General features: G+C 41.2%; 1 protein-coding gene across 6 annotated transcripts; it reads left to right on the top strand.

Moving 5' to 3' along the window:
* The first annotated feature begins 89 nt into the window (after window positions 1-89).
* hycc1 (hyccin PI4KA lipid kinase complex subunit 1) lies at window positions 90-20,382 on the top strand. Of its 6 annotated transcripts, XR_009793177.1 has the most exons (15): window positions 90-294; window positions 8,137-8,228; window positions 8,438-8,703; window positions 10,818-10,899; window positions 12,054-12,155; window positions 12,304-12,483; window positions 13,036-13,116; window positions 13,204-13,319; window positions 13,514-13,609; window positions 13,854-13,970; window positions 14,221-14,308; window positions 15,713-15,875; window positions 16,803-17,149; window positions 18,602-18,840; window positions 18,924-19,062. XR_009793177.1 is itself a non-coding variant. In XM_061807895.1 (11 exons), exons 2-11 carry the CDS (start codon window positions 10,849-10,851, stop codon window positions 19,111-19,113), a joined length of 1,506 nt encoding a protein of 501 aa, XP_061663879.1. In that variant the 5' UTR covers window positions 90-294; window positions 10,818-10,848; the 3' UTR covers window positions 19,114-20,382. The 6 variants fall into 6 exon arrangements, 1 of the variants encoding a protein (XP_061663879.1); XR_009793205.1 differs by lacking the exons at window positions 8,137-8,228; window positions 8,438-8,703 and adding an exon at window positions 1,994-2,093; XR_009793203.1 differs by lacking the exon at window positions 8,438-8,703.
* Window positions 20,383-20,538: the final 156 nt, after the last annotated feature.

Consider the following 20,538-nt stretch of genomic DNA (forward strand, 5'->3'; position numbering starts at 1 on the left):
ATTACCGATGCAAGAATTTGACTGGCTAAGAAATACTGAGGGCGGGGCTATTTGGCTTTCTATTTATTTCCCATTGGCCCACACGTCCTTTTGCTTCCGTTGAGTGTGAGAGAGCTCTCGCTTAAAGATGGTTTGACTCATCCATGGCTTGACTGAGGAAAGTAAACCAAGATGAAGGAGCGTGTCTTCTGTACTACTGTAGGAAATTAAACAGTAAGCGAAGTGACGTTTGTTTACTTCTTGTCGGGACCCAAGAGGACGACACTCCCAGGAGCTTCACTCGATAGCATGCCAGTAAGTGAATGACAACTTGTCTCGGTTTAGTTCCTGTCGCGCCTTAGCCGAGCTAGCTAACTAGCTAAACCTGTAAGCAATTCGTCATGACAGTTCGAAGTCATTCAGCAAGATTAAGCGTGTGTGCCGAGCTGAGATTAATCTTTATTTTATGACTGTCTTTTTTTTTTTTTTTTCCCCCCAATAGACCCACACCGTGCAACCTAATGTTCGCAGAGAAACGTTTTCTTTTGCTTAAACCCGATCTTAGTTACCAGACAGTTTTTGTAACACAAATGCGAATTTGTGTAGTCAAGTAATATGAGCTTGGGCAACATTTGTAAGAAAGCAACAGTTTCAGTATGGCAGACCTGTGGTGTCGTTTTCCGCCGAGAGAGGCTTTGCACTGGACTCTTGTCGTAAGGCTGTGTGGGTGTGTTTTCTGGCAGACAAACCAGTGCACACTGCCGTGGTAAAGCGTTGTTATATCATGTGCAATAGGTTTCAGAGGGACAGACCCAATGTAAGTGTAGCGATTGAAAACACTTCGTATTGTTAGCCTCCAAAAACTATAAGACTCATGCTACTTGCTACAATATACTGTACAGTACTCTCTTTTAACATAGAAGCTTGGTTCTCATTTAAGACAGAGTATTGATCATAATTTTATGTCGCAATATTGGCTAATTGAAACTGCAAATGAAAATCACATTATTCAAACCAAATTTAGCTTTTGGTTTTGTCCTCCTGATACCAAACAAGTTGAACCTTTTTTTTTTTTTTTTTTTTTTTTTTTTTTGGGTGGAGGTTGTGTACAACAATTAATCAAGTAATCCTCAATCCATTGCTCATCAAATTAATCAACAACTATTTTGGTCATGGATTATTCACGGATCATTTAGCGATTTTGTTCAATTTAAAATTGCACAAATCCTCAGAATGCTAGCCCAGTAAATATATTTCTATAATCCACCATGAAAGCAAAGTATTATTTTTTAAATAGGTCATCAAAATAAGAAACTGCTTTTACTTTGGAAAACAGTGATAGGGAGTAAACAATAATGGAATCACAATCAGATTATGCATATTTTGCAGTCCATTTGAATTGTCTTGTTTTTTAATTCAGGGACTTTTTTTTGTAATCTGATTTTTCAGTTAATCTAAAAAATATCTCAATTGTTAAAATAAGTTACTTGCTTCTTACTTTTACCCCTAGGTTTTGTTTTGCGTTTCACAGAAATAATACTGTATAAGTATACAGTATTTCTTTCTTTACAGGTAGTGGGGAAAATTGATGTATTGCGCATCTCCCTCAAAGTTCTGGAGTTGTGGGTTTAGTTCTGGGCTATTTTATGCTTTTTTTTTTTTCCATTTGCATGTTCCCACATTCCCAAACCATGCAATTAAGGTTCATTGATGAAAATTGCCCTGTGGGGGGTTCTTCGGGTGTATGGGGTACCGAACCCCCTGATACAGTCTGTTCGGTCCCTGTACGTCTGGTGTCAGAGTTTGGTCCTTATTATCCGGCATTAAGTTGGACTCGTTTCCGGTGACAGCTGGACTCTGCCAAGGCTGCCCTTTATCACAGCTTTTGTTCATATTTTTTATGGACATAATTTCTAGGCATACTGGGTGTGCAATTTAGTGGCCTCAGCATTGAATCTGTGGCCGAAAGTACAAGATCTCGGATACAAATGACCAAAATGAATTTCCTCCGCAGGTTGTCTGGGCTCTCCCTTAGAGACAGAAGCTGGGTCATCCGGGAGGGGCCACCTCATCTGGCTTCACATTGAGAGGGGCGCGGGGGGTGTAAAATCAATGTAATCTTTCAACCCTCCTCTCAGTAAAATGCACTGCATTTTTACAATATACTGTCAGTCAAAACTAAGTATTTACAGATAGTTCTGAGTCAGCGCTAATACCTGTAGATACAACTATTTGTACCTTGTTTTAAGTGTGGGGAATTATTTCTCAAAATTGCTCATTTTTTTACAGCCAAGGAGGTCTTGCAGTAAAGGAAAGTGTTCACTGCTTGTCACGAAGCATCAGATGACGACACAAAATTACCGTTCTGTCAATTATCCAATCATGTTGTGTAACGTGGAGCATTTTAATTCACTGTGAAATGGAAATGGATGGCTGGACGGGCGGACGTGCTATTCATTTCCGATACAGGCAATGGTTAATGAGAAGCTTCAGTTATTTCACAGTGACGTAAAAAGCTATTTCTGACAAGAAAAGAAAATTGACTCATCACACATCTTCTGATTGCTGAAGGAATAGTGGTTAGAGAGAGAGAGAGAATAGCACCAGGCGACGATGCATCTCCAGCTAAAAGAGCGTAGGTTGCTAAAAGAGGTTTCCTGTCTGTTCGAGCTCTCCATCCATCTCCCATAAAAGTAACACAACGTGCACTTTTGCGGGGACGTGCGCACACACAGACACACACACACGCCACCAGATTGCTATGTCTTATGAACTGACCCTTTAGGGGTGGGTGGATAGCTTGGTTGTGTGAGCACAAACAATAATGCACTTTTTGTCCATTTACTGAACACAGTAAGAACACTAAATCTCAAAACCGATTTACTGTGTACGTTCTGTTCTGATGCTCACATTTGTTTGAATGTGATCTTATTGTCACATTAGCCATAATTGTATTGCGGCAGACGCTCGTACTAAAGTTGTTCTGCTTCTATCGTCATTGCCACTTTTTTCCTTTTTGCCATCACTGATACCTTTTTAATCTCTTGCTGCATTTGTGGAAGTCTTGCCTGACATGCATGGTGATGACCGTTCAACTTCCAATGTTTGTTTTTATAGAGATGTGTTTTGCCTGCAAATTACAATCACTTTTTTTTAAACCTTAATAGAGGTGTTTAACTCAAGAGCTTCTGCTGTATATTTAGTGAGTTTACAACTAAGTCACTTTTGACAGTTTGACTGTCTCAACTAAATTTCCTTGATAGAGCTCAGCTAAACTGTGTGCTTTATATGTATAAAAATGAACATAAAACCCTTTAAAGTTGAACATAAGAGGGTTTTAAAAAATATACTAAAATAATAGTTATAAACAAGACATTAAAACAGGGTTTGAGTGTTGCTGTGTGTTGAAAGCAAAGGTATACAAATGTGGGTTTTTTTCAGTTTTTAAAAATGGACATTGAGTCGGGAGGTCATTTCATATTTTGGGGCCAGCAATGGAAAAAGCTTCTGAGGTTCCTCTGAGTATTCAGTACCTCCATGATCAGTTAATCAGCTGACCTGAGGCACTGGGTGGGAGTTTAGGGATGGAGCAGCTCAGAGCTATAAGGTGGGTTGAGACCATATAGCAATTTGAGGGGGGGGGATTGTTGTGTGAATGTGAACTCTAAGGCATGCAGACATTCAGTGGAGAGTGGGCAGAATAGGAGTTCTGTGCTATCTCTTGCATGTTCCACATTTATAACCAACTGGAGACGTTTGATAGTAGAGGCAAATGGTTTTTGTTTTTTATCCGATCAGCAGGTAAGGTTTTCGAAAGTGCAATCGGTTGTAAAAATGTTAAACTTTTAACTAAAATGCAAGCTTTTTTTTTTTTTTTTTTTTTTTTAAAACTTTCAAATCAATGTAGTCTTTCCAGTTTTGGTCTATTTGTGATAATCTTAACTTTGTTCCATCATGCACCCTGTACCACAGGAAAAAGCAGCTGGGGCAGCTCAGCTACTCTTAATACCACCCACTTCATTGTTTCCTTCTTTTTCCTTTAGTTCCTCATTTCAAGCTTTCTACCGTACCTCTCGCCCACATTTCAACATGAATGTGTATGGGGAATAAACAGGAGGTAGGAACAACAGTTCTCTGCTAGTACTCTAGTTTTTGTCTTTTAATACATGGGAAGGCATATTATTTTTTTTAATGGAGTAATCTCCAGAAAACTACAACTAGGATTTAAAAAGAATGTAATCAAACATATCTCGAGTCAATAAGCACTATAAAACTTTCTACCGTCATGCCATGTGTTCCTGTATGTGTGTGACACTAAGGACAGAAGCGTGGGTAGCTTGCAAGCTCAATCACAGGAACAGGTTTGTTCAAATCCTACACTGAAGAAACACTTTTGTACACACAGAACACACGGGCTGATATCTTGACACATTCTTCCTCACTTCGTGGAACGCTGTTAATTTGTTTCAAAGCATTCTCTGTAATCATTCATATTCAAAGTATTATATTTTCTCGCTCTGGCTCGCCTGTCGTGTATATATCAGTGTTTCCATGTCTCGTGCCTTTCCATTAGTCTGTTTTTGTTGCCACGGGCAGTGGAGAACATAATGAAGTTCTTTTATTGACCCAAATGTCTCACTTCAATTGTTATGGATCCCCTGGGTTGTTATCCAATTCCTTTTATCCATCGTCTCTGTCTACATCCAATTATCTTTCTCTCTCTTGCCTTTGCCATTGATCTGCGCACTGTTCATGCACACAGCCTGTGCCCCTCACCCACATTGCTTGCATTAAGTCCTTCATCACTTCAGTATTATGTTACTTCTTTCTGTTGATGTTTTCCACTGTCTTGTTTACAAGTGATTTATTCATGTGTGCGTGGAGCTTGCCAGTTATTTCATTCTCCCTTCAAGTCCTCTCTTTGTAACTCGCATTGGTTTGATACCTTCACGATGATATAATTACTCGTTGCGTAATCCCCAGATGGTTTCTTGCTTGCCTTGTCAGTTGTACATCAACAGAACAAGCAATTTACTTTGTCTGAAATTGTAGTCTGATTTTGTTGGATGAATTTTGCACCCTCAATTATTCATTATATTTTATTGTCATGGCGGGTGTAACACAGCGCCTGAAAGTGATATTGTAGATCCTTCAGTCAGAATGATTGTTATTGGCCAAGTATGTAAACAACACTCAAGGAATTTCTCCAGTAGTTCGAGCCGCCCGAGTACAACATGCATGTTGAGTATTATAGCAGCGAGACCGTCAATTGACAGACAGTACTTTTGAGACGTCAGGACATTTTTTTTTTTCCAAATTAACAATTGTGCTGAAGATCCTTTAGCATTTAGAGCAGTTTAGAATGTCCATTAGCTCAATAGTCCCGTGAAATGACCTTTCTGCAAAGGGTGTCAAGCAATGTTCCCTCTAATTTTTTACGTGTCTGAGCAAACACTAAGGCCATGAGTGCTCCCTTTGACCACCGTGAGCAACATCAGACGTATGCACTGTGGTCAGTTAGTTTCATTTACATGGCTCATTAAAGCCCAAGTTTCATCCCTATAGATATTGTAATAAAAAAATAAGGTTATGACGGAGCCGAGTGATGCTGCTTTAGGGGGTTGTTCATAGACGCCGCAGTATGCGATGAACAAGTCAAGCCGGGGTGCTTTACTGCGCGCACGCGGTTGAGTGAGGCATTCTCAGCTGGGTTCTTCAGAGCCGCACCCGTCCGCAAAGCCCAACGCGCAGCCTTCGCAGAAGCTGTGACTGCCAAATGTGGCGCCTCAGCCGGTGTGGCTGATTTTCGGCACCGTGGTGGCATATAGTCGAGCCGAGCGGTGCTGCTTTTCGAGGGATGTTCATAGCCGCCGCAGTTCTCGATGAACACAGTCGAGCCACGGCGCATTACTGTGTGCATGCGGCTGATTGAGGCATTGTTGGCTGGGTTCTTCAGATTTGCCGCCCAGCAGCCCGATGCTGTCCGACGCGCACGTCGACATATTTCGTACGAGGATCTTTTGTTACGTTACGAGAGACCAATAACGTGGTCCGCCCCAAACTATTATTATTATTTTTTTTTTTTTTTAGGAGCTGTATACACACCTACCTGGTATTTGGAACCCACGAAGCTCTCGTCCTCTGCACCCATGCAATCAATTTTTCATGATGAACCTGGTCTCTTTCAAATTTATGAATGGTAAATCCATTCTCTGGAGTGTTCAAGCAAAGTCCAGCAAAGCAATGCGCAGTCATTTTGGCTAACACGAAGGAACAATGAGCTACCTTCCCGTAGGTAAAACTACTGGAAACAAGAGAGTCCACTTGGGGGCGCCGCTGTCCGTTACGTCACTTCCTGCTTCTCGAAAACAAATTCCTCGAGAGGATTTTCATGGCGGGAGTTACAAAAAGCTGTATACGTCAAAATCATGTTTTGTGGTGGAAAGAACGCATGGGCCCATATTGGCAGAGGTTTTTTCATTAATAACATACCAAAAATCATCCATTTCATGACAGTCGCCCTTTAAAAGGTTTAGATTACATACCCATGAGAACATTAAAAAAAGTGTTTTTGCAAACGTACACTGAAAATGTCAATAAACAAAAAAATACACTGCTAACCAAATCAAGCAAACTTTGAACTATAAATTTGAAAGGTCGCTTCCAACTTTGTTTCATTTTTTTGTTTTTAACCCACAATGGTATCCGGGTCTGTTTTTCTTGGTGTAAAACGGAATTATTCCTTGCAGAATATCTTTGGCAATACATGTTGAAAGCTGAATGATGCGCATAAACAGTTTTAGGGTTAATCTTATGTTGCCTCCTATATTTAAAATACAGAATTGGCTTTTTGTGCATTGTATTGTCTGTGCTTTCATCCTCGATCAGGCTGTGCCAAGGTGGAATTTTATCATTATACACCATCTCATCCTGCACTTCCTACTTTGGCTTCAGACCAGACCTTTTTACTCCAAAATGGAGAGAATCTCGTCCAGTTTTATCACATTTTCGTTGATTATTAACATACTCCGACATTCATTAAAATAACAGCCCTTTTTTTTTTTAACTTTTACCATTATTATTGAAAGTAAACATAAGCAGCATGTCTAACTATCTTTGCTCTACGTTGCCCAGTCTCTGTTTCTAACCAAAGCAGTGGTGGTGCCCGGTGTTTGTAATTATGAGTGTACCCCTTTAAAGCCCAACTGTCATCCCTATAAACATTCTAAAATAGATATTGTAATGAAAAATACATATATTATTCACTTCAATGTCCATACGAAAAAATAAATGTGAGCGGAGAGTACGTCATCCATGCGCAAAGTTGCAGAAGTGTCATTCTACGATAACCAAGTGGTCGCCACATTGGCTGCATCCTCTGTGAGTGACGTCACCCGGACATTCGCCAATGAAAACGCGGTGCACCCTAACTATGGGAGACGAACACATCCCCTCTGACACGAAAGCTCTTTTCGAAAAGGACAACACCACACAACTGAGTGAAGTTACCGGGGCAATATTACACTATTGTTTTGAGCCATATTCAGATGATATGCTATCACGGCCAAACCGCATCCCCGCCTGATCCACTTCGGCGGCAGAGATGAGTTGTCGCGACTCATCGCAGCCGGCCGGTGTGGCTTATGACTGAGCCGAGCCGTACTGCTTGAAGGGGGGTGTTCATAGACACCGCAGTACGATGAACAACACAGTCAGCCGGGGCGCTTTACTGTGCGCACGCGGCTGAGTGACTCATTTTCGGCTGGGTTCTTCAGAGCCGCCCCCATCCGCAAAGCCCGACGCGCAGCCTTCGCAGAAGCTGTGACCGCCGAACGCGGCGCCTCTGCCGGTGTGGCTGATTTTCAGTGCCGTGGTGGCATATAATGGAACCGAGGTGTGCTGCTTTTAGAGGGTTGTTCACAGCCACCGCAGTACGCATTGAACACTATCGAGCCAGGGTGCATTACTGCGCGCACGAGGCTGAGGGAGACATTGTTGGCTGGGTTCTTCAGATTCGCCACCGTCCGCGCAGCAGCCCGACGCCGTCCGATGCGCACATCAACATATTTCATACGCAGATCTTTTGTTACGTTATGAGAGACCAATTACGTGGTCCGCCCCAAACTATTATTTTTTTTTTTTTTTTTTTTTTTGTAGCTGAACACACACCTGGTGGTGGAAGAGCTGGTGGCCAGGATGTGGTGGGTCCCGTAGGATCCTCCCTGCTCTTGTCCTAGTTCAGGTGACATGTAAGTCCTCAAGAGCGGGTAGGGTGATGCTGACAATCCTTTCAGCAGTTTTGTCTGTTGCAGTTGGGGTTTGTCATTTTTTGTGGCAGCCTCAAACCAGACTATGATGTACACGCACAGTACCGATTCAATGATCGCTGTGAAGAAGCCACACGAAGTACATCCTTTACTGGGCTTTTTTGATGATAGTTGTTTTTCTCCCACTTCAGCTCCTGTGAGTCTATAATCCCCAGGAATTTCCAGTAAAGGTGTCGACTGGTGACACAAGACGGTTGGATAGCGTGAGGGGCAGCTGTGGTGAAGGATGCTTCCCGAAGTCCACAATCATCAGTACAGTCTTTAGTGCGTTCAGCTTCATTGTGTGTAGGCCAGACCAGAGCTCCAACCTCACCACTTCCTGTTAGTACACAGACTCGTCTTTTATGAGCCCGATGACTGTGGTGCCATCTGCAGACTTGAAGAGTTTGACTGCCAGGTGTGGAAGTGTCCCTTGTGGCCATGGATATATTGCGTTTTCAATAATATTTTCTGTAAATTATCACAAATTGGCTAATTATATTGTGAGCAGCAGTCAAAGAGCATCATGCCTTAATTCGAGGGGAAATACTACATGACGCTTACATTCTAAGTGAGAAAATAAGGTGAATTAATATATTCTGGCTGAGGAAAATGTGCTTATTGTATGAGTACGTATTAGGCAGGTCATTTGGAAGCAACTCATTTGTTGACAAATCCACAAAAAGTAACTGACGGTTTCTTTTACCCCCGTCAGTTTTAATTGTTGGAACACACTTCATTATAGAAGGAAAACCCACGATGGTCACTGAAATTTGAAACTGACAAAATTATTGACAAGACACAAAGTCTCTAGAGGAAAAATATTCAGTTAAAAAAAAAATTCAAAAGAATTAAAATTTTTTTTTAGTAGGTTTCAATATGTTTTTATTAATGAATTTCTTCTCGCCATTATGGGTTGTGGTTTAACAGCTACCAACAAATTTCCCTACATGTAGTTTCTTTTTGTCCATTTGCTTTAACTATAAACTGCACCCAAGAAACAAAGCCGGTTGAGAATTAAACCCATAGGAGGGAAACTGTCCTTTTAAAAAGACTGAGTCACACTGTAATTACAGCCTTATTTTCTTCTAGCCTGCTATTAAAACACGTACAGCTCAAGATTTAAGCACCTGTTTTACATATGAAAGATCATACAGCCACAATGCACTAATTTTGCTAAATACAGGCTGTTCTGTCTCATAATCCGTCTCCATTTTATGAGTCACAGACTCCCCTCCCCCCCTACATGTCATTCTTATCACTGGCACAGTCCAAAAATGGACACCTGGCTGCCTTTTAGGGACCATGCACCAAAATAATAACAAATAAAGCTGTAAGCTCTGTGATAAGGAAGGTACAGGGCGGGAGCTTGGGAGAGGTGTTGCTGGAAGGAAAGCTACATGTATTTTATAAAAGTATTGTTGGGATATTATTTGTCTCGGTTGGTCTCACTGTCCTGCAGTGTTACTACATTTTATATACCGGGAGTATGTTTTTTTTCACAAGCATGGGAATGGAGTCAAAGTAATTTTATAACTGAAATCAGAGTATGGTTGTACAGTACACTGCGATTGGCAAAGAAATGGATTTCAACTTCTCCTTTCTACTTCCTTTACTCTATCTCTTCTAAGCGGCCTGGGTAAAAGGACAAGACCAAACATGGACTCTGCATTCCTACTGCCCATTGAGCCTTGGTTGTTTTGTTTAATAGTGTCTCGCTTTGGTCTCCATTTTGTTTGTTCTCAGTTTTAGAAGATGAATAATGCTGAAAGTAATTGTGTCCTATCACTAGAGCATTTTGCAATATTTCGTCTCTTGCACTGGGCAAATTGCGTCAAGTAATCCATAAGTACAGTCAAAATTCACCCCTATCAATATAATTGAGCTCCTTTTTTTTCTGTCGTAATTGTTCTTTTTAATTTGGCTTCTTGATAAGTGGTATAATGGTTGTTGTGCCATACTCAAGAGATTCAAACTTTTCCAATTTTTCTGTTGTTACGGGCAGTTGACATATGTTCTGGAGAGGAAACTTGTTTAATTTATTTTGAAATAAAATCTTCAGAAGAGATAAAAAATTGCTGTTAATTTTGAGCGTTTCAATGATTATTTTTCAGAATATAATGTGAAAAAGTATCGTTATCAGGATGTAAAATTACCTTTTTTGGGACTTAAAATGTTGTCTGTATTGCACAGGTTTCCTTGTGTCAGTATTAAAACCTGAATTTTAAAAGGTAAAAATTTATGAAATGAATTGTTACTTAAAAATATTTGAGTCTTTTTAGTATACTCTTTGGCAGAGAAATGGGTGTTCCTGATAAAATTGAAAATTTACCTAACAAAACATTTTGAATGTTTGTTTGAGCTACGCTTTACAATGTGTTAGATTGTGGCTGAAATATTTTGTCGTCGAGTTAATCAGTCCATGTAAGAATAGGTTTTGTTGTGCATACAGAATTGATGGCAGTGTAGCAGCACAAATTGACTGCCAAAATGTGCCCGTGTACATTTTATCATGTCATTTGTTTTGTGTAGGTAGAGGTGACACCTCTTCAAATGCAGGAACATGTTGGCGATGGACCAAGGAGTGGTGGAGGAATGGCTGTCAGAATATAAGGTACAGTAAAGCTGTTTGAGATACATGTAGGCCTAAGTAAAAGCCTGGGGGTTGGGGGGTAATTTTCAGAGTACCGTTTTTTTCCGCACTATAACATGCACCGCGTTATAAGGCGCACCTTCAATGAATGGCCTATTTTGAAACTTTTTTCATATATAAGGCGCACCGCATTATTGGGTTCATAGAATAGAGGCTACAGTAGAGGCTGGGGTTACGTTATGCATCCATTAGATGGAGCTGCACTAAAGGCTCAATATTGATCCCTATATAAGGCACACCGGATTATAAGGCGCACCGTCGGCTTTTGAGAAAATTAAAGGTCTTTAGGTGCACCTTATAGTGCGGAAAATACGGTATAGTAAATGGCAATAGGTGAAAATCCACAATCTGGAAAGAGATTGTGTAGAACTATAGTTCTAGCCCTCACGCATATTTTAAATACATTTTCCATGTTTTAAGATGTTTGTCACTCCCAGTTGGTCACTGTAAAACTGACACATTAACCCCCCAAAAAAACATTTTAAACTGTATATTCAAGCACATAAATGTTCACCGAAACCATATAATTTTGTCTAAAGAAAGCCCGCTAGCTTAATTTGAGAGGGGGGTGCAAACAGTCAACTGGAATGTGGTGGAAGATTACTTACTCCCATACAACAAATAATTATTGAGCGTATTCATTCACCTTGTTAAGAAGACTTCTTTTTTATTGATTTATACACAAATTATCTTAATGGGGACCAATTTTAGTTGACCACCCTTTTCTAGTATTTGGGATGTTATATTGCGTTTATGGTATTCCTGAGTTCCATACATTTTTCTGCTGAGAGGGTTGAAATCAGGTCATTGGAATTTCATTTCCGCCTTCCCTTTCTGCTCCTGAGCCAGCACTATCAACGTAACAAATGGGTGTGCTCTCACAATTGGGTCTTCTGCATTGAGACAGTCAAATAGATACAGCCATATATGGACAAAGTGGATACAAAATTGGGTCAAGCAGAAATAGCGGTTTCTGGACACTTATGACAAAACCAAGTTTTGTGTTTTCTTATGTTTTTAATGAAATTGACTCTTTTGTATCAAGTCAACGGAGATCTAACTAGCCAAAATACAGGACCATTGAATACGAACAAACTTAAGCTTGTGTATTTCAGACCCTGCCTGACAGTGCTGTGTCAGCCTATGCTGCATCACTTAAAGAAAGAGGTGCCCTCGTCCCTGCACTCTATAAGGTCATCCGGGAGAACTACAGTGAAGTAAGAAAATAGCCTTTTTGAATATTTGTCTGTATACTGCACATGAATTCTCCTGGTTGGATATTTTTAGACATTGATTTGCACCAGTGCTTTGGCTTTGATATGTTTTTTTTTTTTTTTTTTTTTTTTTTTTTTATATCATCCTCAGCTGCTAGAGCCTGTGTGTCACCAGTTGTTTGAGTTTTATCGGAGCGGTGAGCCTCAGCTTCAGCGTTTCACTCTTCAGTTCCTTCCAGAGCTCCTGTGGAGCCTGCTGTCTGTCAGCGCAGCCAGGGACCCACACACCTCAGGCTGCATCGAGGCCCTGCTGCTGGGCATTTACAACCTGGTAGGGGATGAGCGACCGTGTGTGTTTGTGCATGTGATTTTCTATTAATAAAGATTCATTTATAGTCGAGCCTTTTGGACTTTAATAGAAAGGGGTCTCTACAGCTATGAGTTATGAGAAGGATGCAATATGTGCAGACTGTGCCCACAAATATTCTACCAGAGCTCTTTTCATGTTTGATCCAGCTTGAATCCATTTGGGCTAATGTTCTGTGTGGGGGCTGATGCCTTTATGTCTGCATAACAGAATAGGTCATGTGTCACTCAGCACACATTGCTCTCCTCTTTATAATTGACCTGACATTAACAAGCACTCAGGGGGCACATAGACCCTGAGGTGTGTTGGCGTGGGTGTGCACACAACTGTACACGGAAAGGAGACATGCCGGCCTTCACACAAACACCCACACATTAAACATGAGATTTTCTCTGGAGATAAGTGCTAGAACCAGGATAGTGGAGTCTTCTGATTTTCCTCACCTACGGATGGTCTTTCCCTATTCATTAATTTTGTCTCCTACCATTGTGGGTTGTGCTTCTTTCCTTCCCTCAGGAAATAGTTGATAAAGATGGGCAGAGTAAAGTGTTATCCTTCACTGTTCCGTCCCTCTCCAAGCCCTCGGTGTACCACGAGGTAAGTGGCATCCACACAAATGTAAGGGAGAACTTTAAATTCGCTTTTTCAGAAACGTTCAACCACACTGTCATCTCCGTCTTTCAGCCATCCGCCATCGGCTCCATGGCCCTGACCGAAGGGGCTCTTGCCACACATGGTTTGAGCCGAGTTGTGTACAGTGGGCCATTCCTTCAGAGAGAGAACTTTACTGCACAAAACAGGTGTAGTTCTTTTGTCTTTAGTCCTTATCAGTAGATTGTAATTGCGTAAAGGTTTTGTCGTTGGGCCCCGTGAATGAAATATTTTATGTAGACGTGTGAGTTCTTTAATATTCTCATAGAATTCTTGCTGTTTTGTATCGATCATGTCCTGTGTGTGGGCATAACACTTTATAAAGTATATTTTGTTTTTCCAGATTTGAGGTGCTGTCCTTCCTGTTGCTGTGCTACAACTCTGCTCTTAGCTACATGAGCTCTTCTTCCCTCCAGTCACTCTGCCAGATCAGCTCCAGGTACAAACACACATTACCCAGCATCTCTCAATATACCATGCTTCTATTATTACATAGATATATGTTCTACTCATACAAAAATTTTATTAAATTGCATTTACTCTTCTACACTGTTTTTGGGAGCAGTTCTTTTTCTCATTCACAGGTCAAGTTCACGTGTGCTAGATCATTTGGTCAAATTGAATAGTGTTAACGTTTGTCCACTGACACAACTTCCCTTTTTTTGGGGTTGTTTATCCTCCAGACTGTGCATCTGTGGTTACCCACGACAACAGATACGGCGCTATAAAGGTATTAGCACACGGATGACGGTTACATCGGAGTTCTTGGTTCAACTCCTCACCGGGATCCACTATGCATTGTGAGTGACTAAACATACCTGCACACAGATTTATCTTTATTTTGGTCTGGTGGTATAATCTGTGGTTTTTTTTTTTTTTTTTTTTGGTCCACATGTCCTTCTGTCTTTTAATTATTGTATTATGTTGTTTTGTCACATTGCCTATACCCTTGACAGTGTGTGGTTGTCATAATCAACCTCTTCCTTACATTTTCCCACAGTTTTTTTAAGTCAGATGATCAATATCCTCAATCACTTGTGTGTACTGCAGGTGTAACGGGGAAGCGGAACTTGGATCCAAGGCCCTGGATGACGTCCTGTATCGGGCCCAGCTGGAGTTGTTCCCTGAAGCTCTGTTGGTAAGTGTATTATTAAATTGGTACTGTGTGTATGGGGGTGGGGGTGAGCATGTGAAGCAGACACACATGCTCGCCATTATATTGGCCTCATACACAGAACATTATGCTGTATTGTGTTGGTCTGTGTCAGCCTGCAAACTGTGTGTAATCCCACTAGATTATTTACATGCTTTGCACTCTGCTCTGTTTAGCTGTAATCCTTGTGGGGGAAGCAGATTGACCCTAAGACTACAGTATTGCTACACCAGCGAAGGTGCATTCCTGCACCTAATAGGATCTCTTATAAATAATGGTTTTTAAATCACAGAAGTGTAGTGTTCTAGTGTTTTTATAACAACCTGCACATACTGTTGAGATTCATTACAAGAGCTGTGCCAAAATGTTGGTCGATTGATAAAATGTTCACTTTCAATTGATATTCAGAGGAGCTGATTGCAGTTTCCTGTAGACTATACAATTACACCGGTTGTAGTTTATCAGTAGTAGAGAACATACAGCATCATGCTTAAAGGTGTGTCTAATAGTTTGTCCCTCTCACATAGCTCGCAAGATTTCTCCTAAATATTACGAATGCATTGCATTCCATTATGACAGTCCCGCACTCCTGGAAACTACTGTAGTAGTAGACGTTAATTTAATGTGTCAGTCTTAATCAAACCTATTATTATGTTTATAAAGGCAGGTATTATAGCTTCCTCTTGAAATCACATCATACTAAGTTGAGCAGCTTATGAAGTTCGCAGTGAGCGCATGATATTTCTCACCCATTGGAACAAAAGCCACATTGTTGTGGGATTATAACCTTCCAGTCTCTGCTCTTACACGTTCCTTTTGAGAATTTCGAGAAAATGCATAGACTTGAAAATGCTCTTAACTGATAGGCCTTTAAGATTTGAAAGTTTCTTGTGCATAAATCTGAAAGAAATAGGATTCCGGCGCAAATCTCATTACAGTTGGTTTAGTGGACTGATCATACCACTGTCAATAATTCCTTTCTCTCGGTTATGATTTACGAGGGCCACACATTTTGTTTCTGTTTGCATAAATTGTATTTATGCAGTCTTGCATCCCGAGTATTTTTAGTAGATAAAAAGAAAAATGTCAGTCATTTGTCATTGTAGTGTTAACAGTAATGTAGCCATAACACCCTATGTTCAAATTGATTTGTACCTTGTGAAATTGTATCAGCCTAAAGTCAGCTGGGATAGGCTCCAGCTCCCCTGCATTATATCAAATGGATGAAAGTTTTATAACAAGTGAAAAAGTGAGGATTATTGTATGCGGATGTGGATGACTACGGGCTGTACCATGTGAGCAAATTGGAGAGCAGGGCATCTGTGATTATCTTTCCCACAGCTCTGGAGCAGTCATAGTTGACAATGTGTGCTTTATCCAATCTATCAGGTGGGTAATGCCATCAAGTCGACGCAGCAGGGCGCAGCTCTGAAAAGCAACACCAAAGAGGGTGCACGTAGTATCCAGGTGGAGATTACACCCACTGCCTCCAGGATCTCTCGAAATGCTGTCACTTCCCTCTCTATAAGGGGGCACCGCTGGAAAAGACACGGTGAGCCGCTTGCACGCCCGGTGGTCGTCCTGTGGAATATTGAAAGGCAAAAAGTGCACACACATTGCACAAATGAGAGCAAGAAGTTTAAGCACACCTTCATGTCATTGTCCCATAGTCACTGTCAAGTGTTGTTTTTCATTCATCAGCCTTTTGGCTCAAACTATTTTTATAGAAGGTAATGCATTCAGCTTTGTTGTTTACATTTCTGTCAAATTTGTACACAGTGAACCCTTATTTGTCGCTCGGGGTGCGTTCCAGAGCCTAACCTGTTACAGGTGAAAATACTGAGACCTTTAAAAAAAAAAAAAAAAAAAAAAAAGGCTACTGCCATATGCTTAAGACACATTTAAACCTATTCTGTACTATTACCGGACAGTAAAAGTTTCCATAGGAAAAAAAAAAGTGTAAAGTGTAAAATATTAACAAAAATCAATTTTCATGCAGTGGAACTCAGTGCTCCCCAGCATGTTGTGGTACAGCGCCAGTCCTAAACGACAAATGCACAACTCTCAATTTACGCTGCCTGTTAACTGTTAAAAAAAACATACACATTTTATAAAGCAGCAATTACAACAGGGGTTCACTGTACACGCTTTGTGTAATGTTTTAGGTGAGTTATATAAACATAAGCAGCAGAATTCATCTGGTGCTGTATGGTGTTCATTGGTTCAAATTTGTCCTAGTTGTTTTTCATTGACTTTGTCAAGATTCCATCCAAATCTTCCACTCCACAGACTAGACCATGTATTTTGTTCTTATCAGTGCATTTTTTAATTTTATTTCTCTCATTGCATTAATTACTTTTTGTCTTGTTTTGTCATGGCCATGTGTGCCTGTGCACATTGCCTTTTTGTTTTTCCATCTGTGTGCATGGTTTGTGTGTGTGTGTTTGTGTGTTGTTCAAATCCCCACATGCCACACCAGCAGAGTCCCAGGAGGTGAGTATAGACAGTGAGGCCACAGTGGGGGGCATGGTCATCCCCGATATCAGTGTGACCGGCGTGAGCACTGAACGAATGCCCAACGGAGACTCCTTGCGACCACGCTCTGACGGCCGCACCCAGCCCGACGGCGAAGCTCTGGGAGGAGCTTCTGAGGTCAGCCAGGACCACCGAAGTCATGACTCCAGCACACGAGGCCAGGAGGTCAGGAGGCAGAAGTCTTTGAGGCGAATGCTGGAAAATGAGAGTTCCGGGTCAGCCTCCATAGGGAGGAACCAGTACTAGGGTCCTGCCCTTCCTCTCCCTTGCCCCACTCCTGGGGTAACCTAGGTAACTGTCTGTGGGCCCGTTTTCTGAAACCCCTTTTTAGCCTTTAACCACCCTTTCTTTCACCGATTTGCACTATTACGCCATCATTCTAACTGCTTTCACTCACTCTGTCCTTTGTGGCTCAGCCTTCCTCACACTTCCCGGCGAATGTTCCTTTAAATCATTACAAAACAATCCTAAGCACAACTCTATGTATATGACAGCAGATGCTTCCAATCTGTCTCTTTCCACAAATTTTGTGCCTCCTTGACAGCACTCCTGGGTTGCACCTGGACACTTTTTTTTTAAATTATTATTAGGCAGAAGCTGAGAAAAGATGTGCAGGTCTTTAACAAGCTAGATTTTGATGTAGATTGAAAGCAAAATCTTTCAGTGTTGTATGATTTATTTATTTATTTATTTTTTTTTTTTATAGCTGTTTTCAAAATGGAATCAGCACATTACATTAACAGCCCTGCATTTGTTTACCAGCTATTCACTGTTCTATTCCACTGTAGCTGTGTGTAAGGGATGGGTTAGTGTGTGAATGCATGTCTTGAAAGAGTGGTGAAAAGATTTTAACTGTATTTTTTTTTTTTTTTTTTAATGGGACTGACTAATTGAAGGTACATTCCAATGCATTTGCTGTCTTGCTTTCTTCACTTTCCCTTTTGTGGTTTTTCCTCAGCTTGTGCCTTCAACATTGTCAATCCTTCCATCTTTTGGGACTAAATATATATCACTTCCCTGCAATAAACCACAGTTGTTTGGCTAAGCTAACCTTTTGTTTGCTGGAAACCTGAAAAATGGTCTCACAGTAAGTGGCAAGTGCCCATTTCTAGAACTCTGGTAATGGTGTTTCTGCGCCACCTGCTGGAAGAGAGTAATATATTAAAACTTGCCATGCAGCCCATCACCTAAAGTGCAGTTTTGTTCCATAACATTAATTCCCAACACCACAGTAAGCAGAATTTAGCAAATAGGGAACACTTTATTTCTTTTAAAATAACCAAACACTGTTGCCTTAAGAACTGACCGTTTTAGCTAAATGCTAACATATAAATCTCCATTGACATGCTAACAGTTATGGTCTGTTTTACAATGCTCAACTATTTGAACACTAATGGTGCGACAACACACGTAGACAAGCTATAGTAAATTAAGGGAGGTGTCATTATTTTTTTTCATTGTGCCATTCCATTAGATTTTTCCGGCTGTGAAATAGAATGTTAATCAAAACTTGGAATATGCATTTTATGTTCATCCTTTAATTTCAGACAAAAGCCAAATGTTCTAACTTTTTATTAATGCTGTGAATCGATTAAGTGGAAATTGGGGAAATGCCAGTCCGAACTGGTTAATATCCAAGCTATCTTTTTTATTTTTCCCCTTTTTACTTGTCATGGGCATAATGACAAATTAGTTATATCCATTCTCTCTGTTGTTCATTCCACTTCATGTCTGCCATTGCAGACGCAGTGGATCTGGGTTCCCCGGATGACCTGATTGATATCGCCGAGGCGGATGAAGGCCTGTGGCCGGGTGGGGGAGCGCCTGACGCAAACCCGCCCACCATCACGATCAGCAACAGTGTGACCACGTTAAACCTGGGCGCGAAGGCCATGAAGAAGTGTCGTCTTGGCGGGCGCGGTAGCAAGGACAAAGAGGCGAGCCTGCTTTCGACCAGTCGGACGGCCAGCGAGAGCGCCGAGGTATCCCTCAAGCGCCTCACGCTCACTTCGAGCCAATCGGTGCCGAAAGCGGGAGCCCTCACCAGCCTGACGCGCACCGCCAGCGCCGTGTTCTCCCGTTCATTTGAGCAGGTCGCCGCCGGTACCGCCCCGCCCTCCGGCAACCACACTGCCTCGGAAGCCGGCCGTTATTCATGCAGCCTGCAGGAGGAGGGGACGGGCTATTTAAATCCGGGGGCCAACCACACGCAGCGTTCGCCTAGCGTCAGCGTGCACCTCGGCTCGGACCTGTGAAATGTTTTCACGATGAACCTTCGGATCTGATCCTGTGATTCTGCACCAGTAACCTGGAACTGTAAGCCATGCCAACCGCAAGGGACCACAAATGTTTAGATTTTTTTGTCTCTCTCTCACCTCTCACTCTCATACTTAAACTGTGTGGCATTGTTTTCTCTGCCGAAAAGCAGCCAAACGGGGGAAGATGACAAGTCCCCTTGCAGTTTTCTTTAACTCATTGGTTGTGCACCGATTCCATGTCGGGAACAAATTGGAACCTGTTGACGGTACAGTAGGTACATTTTAAAGCTCATCTCCAAACACCGTGTGCAAAAGTGTTTGGAAATTATTTTTAAGCGACATGTTGCCTTTGCATGCCTTTTCCATATGTTCACCTTTACCTTCCCTCCAGTCTGTGGGGGTAGATGTGTGTGTGTGTGTGTGTATATGCGCGTGTTTAAGTATGTATGCACAGTGTGTATTTTTTTTTTTTTTAAATGGTTTATTTTTAGCATAAAAGCTGCTGATTGAATGGTGGGGTAACTGATTCAAAAAGAAAACACTCCTTCCCCGTAGCAATATAAATCTTACCTTCAGTGTTTGGGCAAATATTTAAACTTAAACGTTGTGGTCTGTTTGCACTTTGATCCAGTGACAGATGTGATTCTTGATTTAAAAAAATCTACATTCTTCCGAAACGAGTGTGACGAGAAAAAAAAAAAAGCGCCATGATATAAATATTTTAGTGTTTACAATCGCACAGTATTGTCGCTATTATGAGCAATAACAACTCCCTCGAACAAAGTAAAACAGATTAAACCTCAAATTACTTATAGACCTTTTGATATGGTTACAAAGTATTGTTTTGCACTTGAAAGGTTGATTACATATAGTAGGTTTATAAAAGAGTAATTTTCAAACAATAATCTAAAAAGAAGGTATGCCCCCCCCCCATAAGAAAAGATATGGATTTATCTCATCTAGTCGCCATACCCGGTATTTGTAGTATTTCAGCATTGTTTTCTACGTCCCACCTTCAGCCCATCGTCGCGCGTCATTGGGGCAAACACTAACGCCACCTCCACTCAGTGTAAACTGCCGTTTGTATGAAATGATGTACATAAATTGGTTGGACAATCATTGTGTTTCAGTATGTTGGTTTACAGCTCGTGACTGATTTCTGCTTTTGTTGTATGTCATATTGTTCTAAAGATGTTTTTATTGATCTTTTTATATGTCCGAGGATGTGCAGCTCAGTGTTTTCTGGAAATAAAGTTTTTCTTTTGAATCAAATTTCTTTGTCTTTGAGGTTGCCTGGCAACCACGACTCCAAAGGTGTGTACGTGCCTCCTTTCTTACCCAGAAAATCACTTTAATAAGGATACACATGATAGAAAATGGAAGGATGGACTTGGATTAGCACAATTTAGCTCTCAATATGAA

The sequence above is a fragment of the Syngnathoides biaculeatus genome, chromosome 1, assembly GCF_019802595.1.
Source record: "Syngnathoides biaculeatus isolate LvHL_M chromosome 1, ASM1980259v1, whole genome shotgun sequence".
In the NCBI taxonomy this organism is placed as follows: domain Eukaryota; kingdom Metazoa; phylum Chordata; class Actinopteri; order Syngnathiformes; family Syngnathidae; genus Syngnathoides; species Syngnathoides biaculeatus.

Excerpts from the sequence above, each read along its gene's own strand:
- hycc1 (XM_061807895.1), top strand. The coding sequence starts at position 10,849 with ATGTTGGCGATGGACCAAGGAGTGGTGGAGGAATGGCTGTCAGAATAT. Across the intron at positions 12,484-13,035 it reads TGCTGGGCATTTACAACCTG|GAAATAGTTGATAAAGATGG; the intron begins GTAGGGGATGAG and ends TCCTTCCCTCAG. Across the intron at positions 13,320-13,513 it reads AACTTTACTGCACAAAACAG|ATTTGAGGTGCTGTCCTTCC; the intron begins GTGTAGTTCTTT and ends TTGTTTTTCCAG.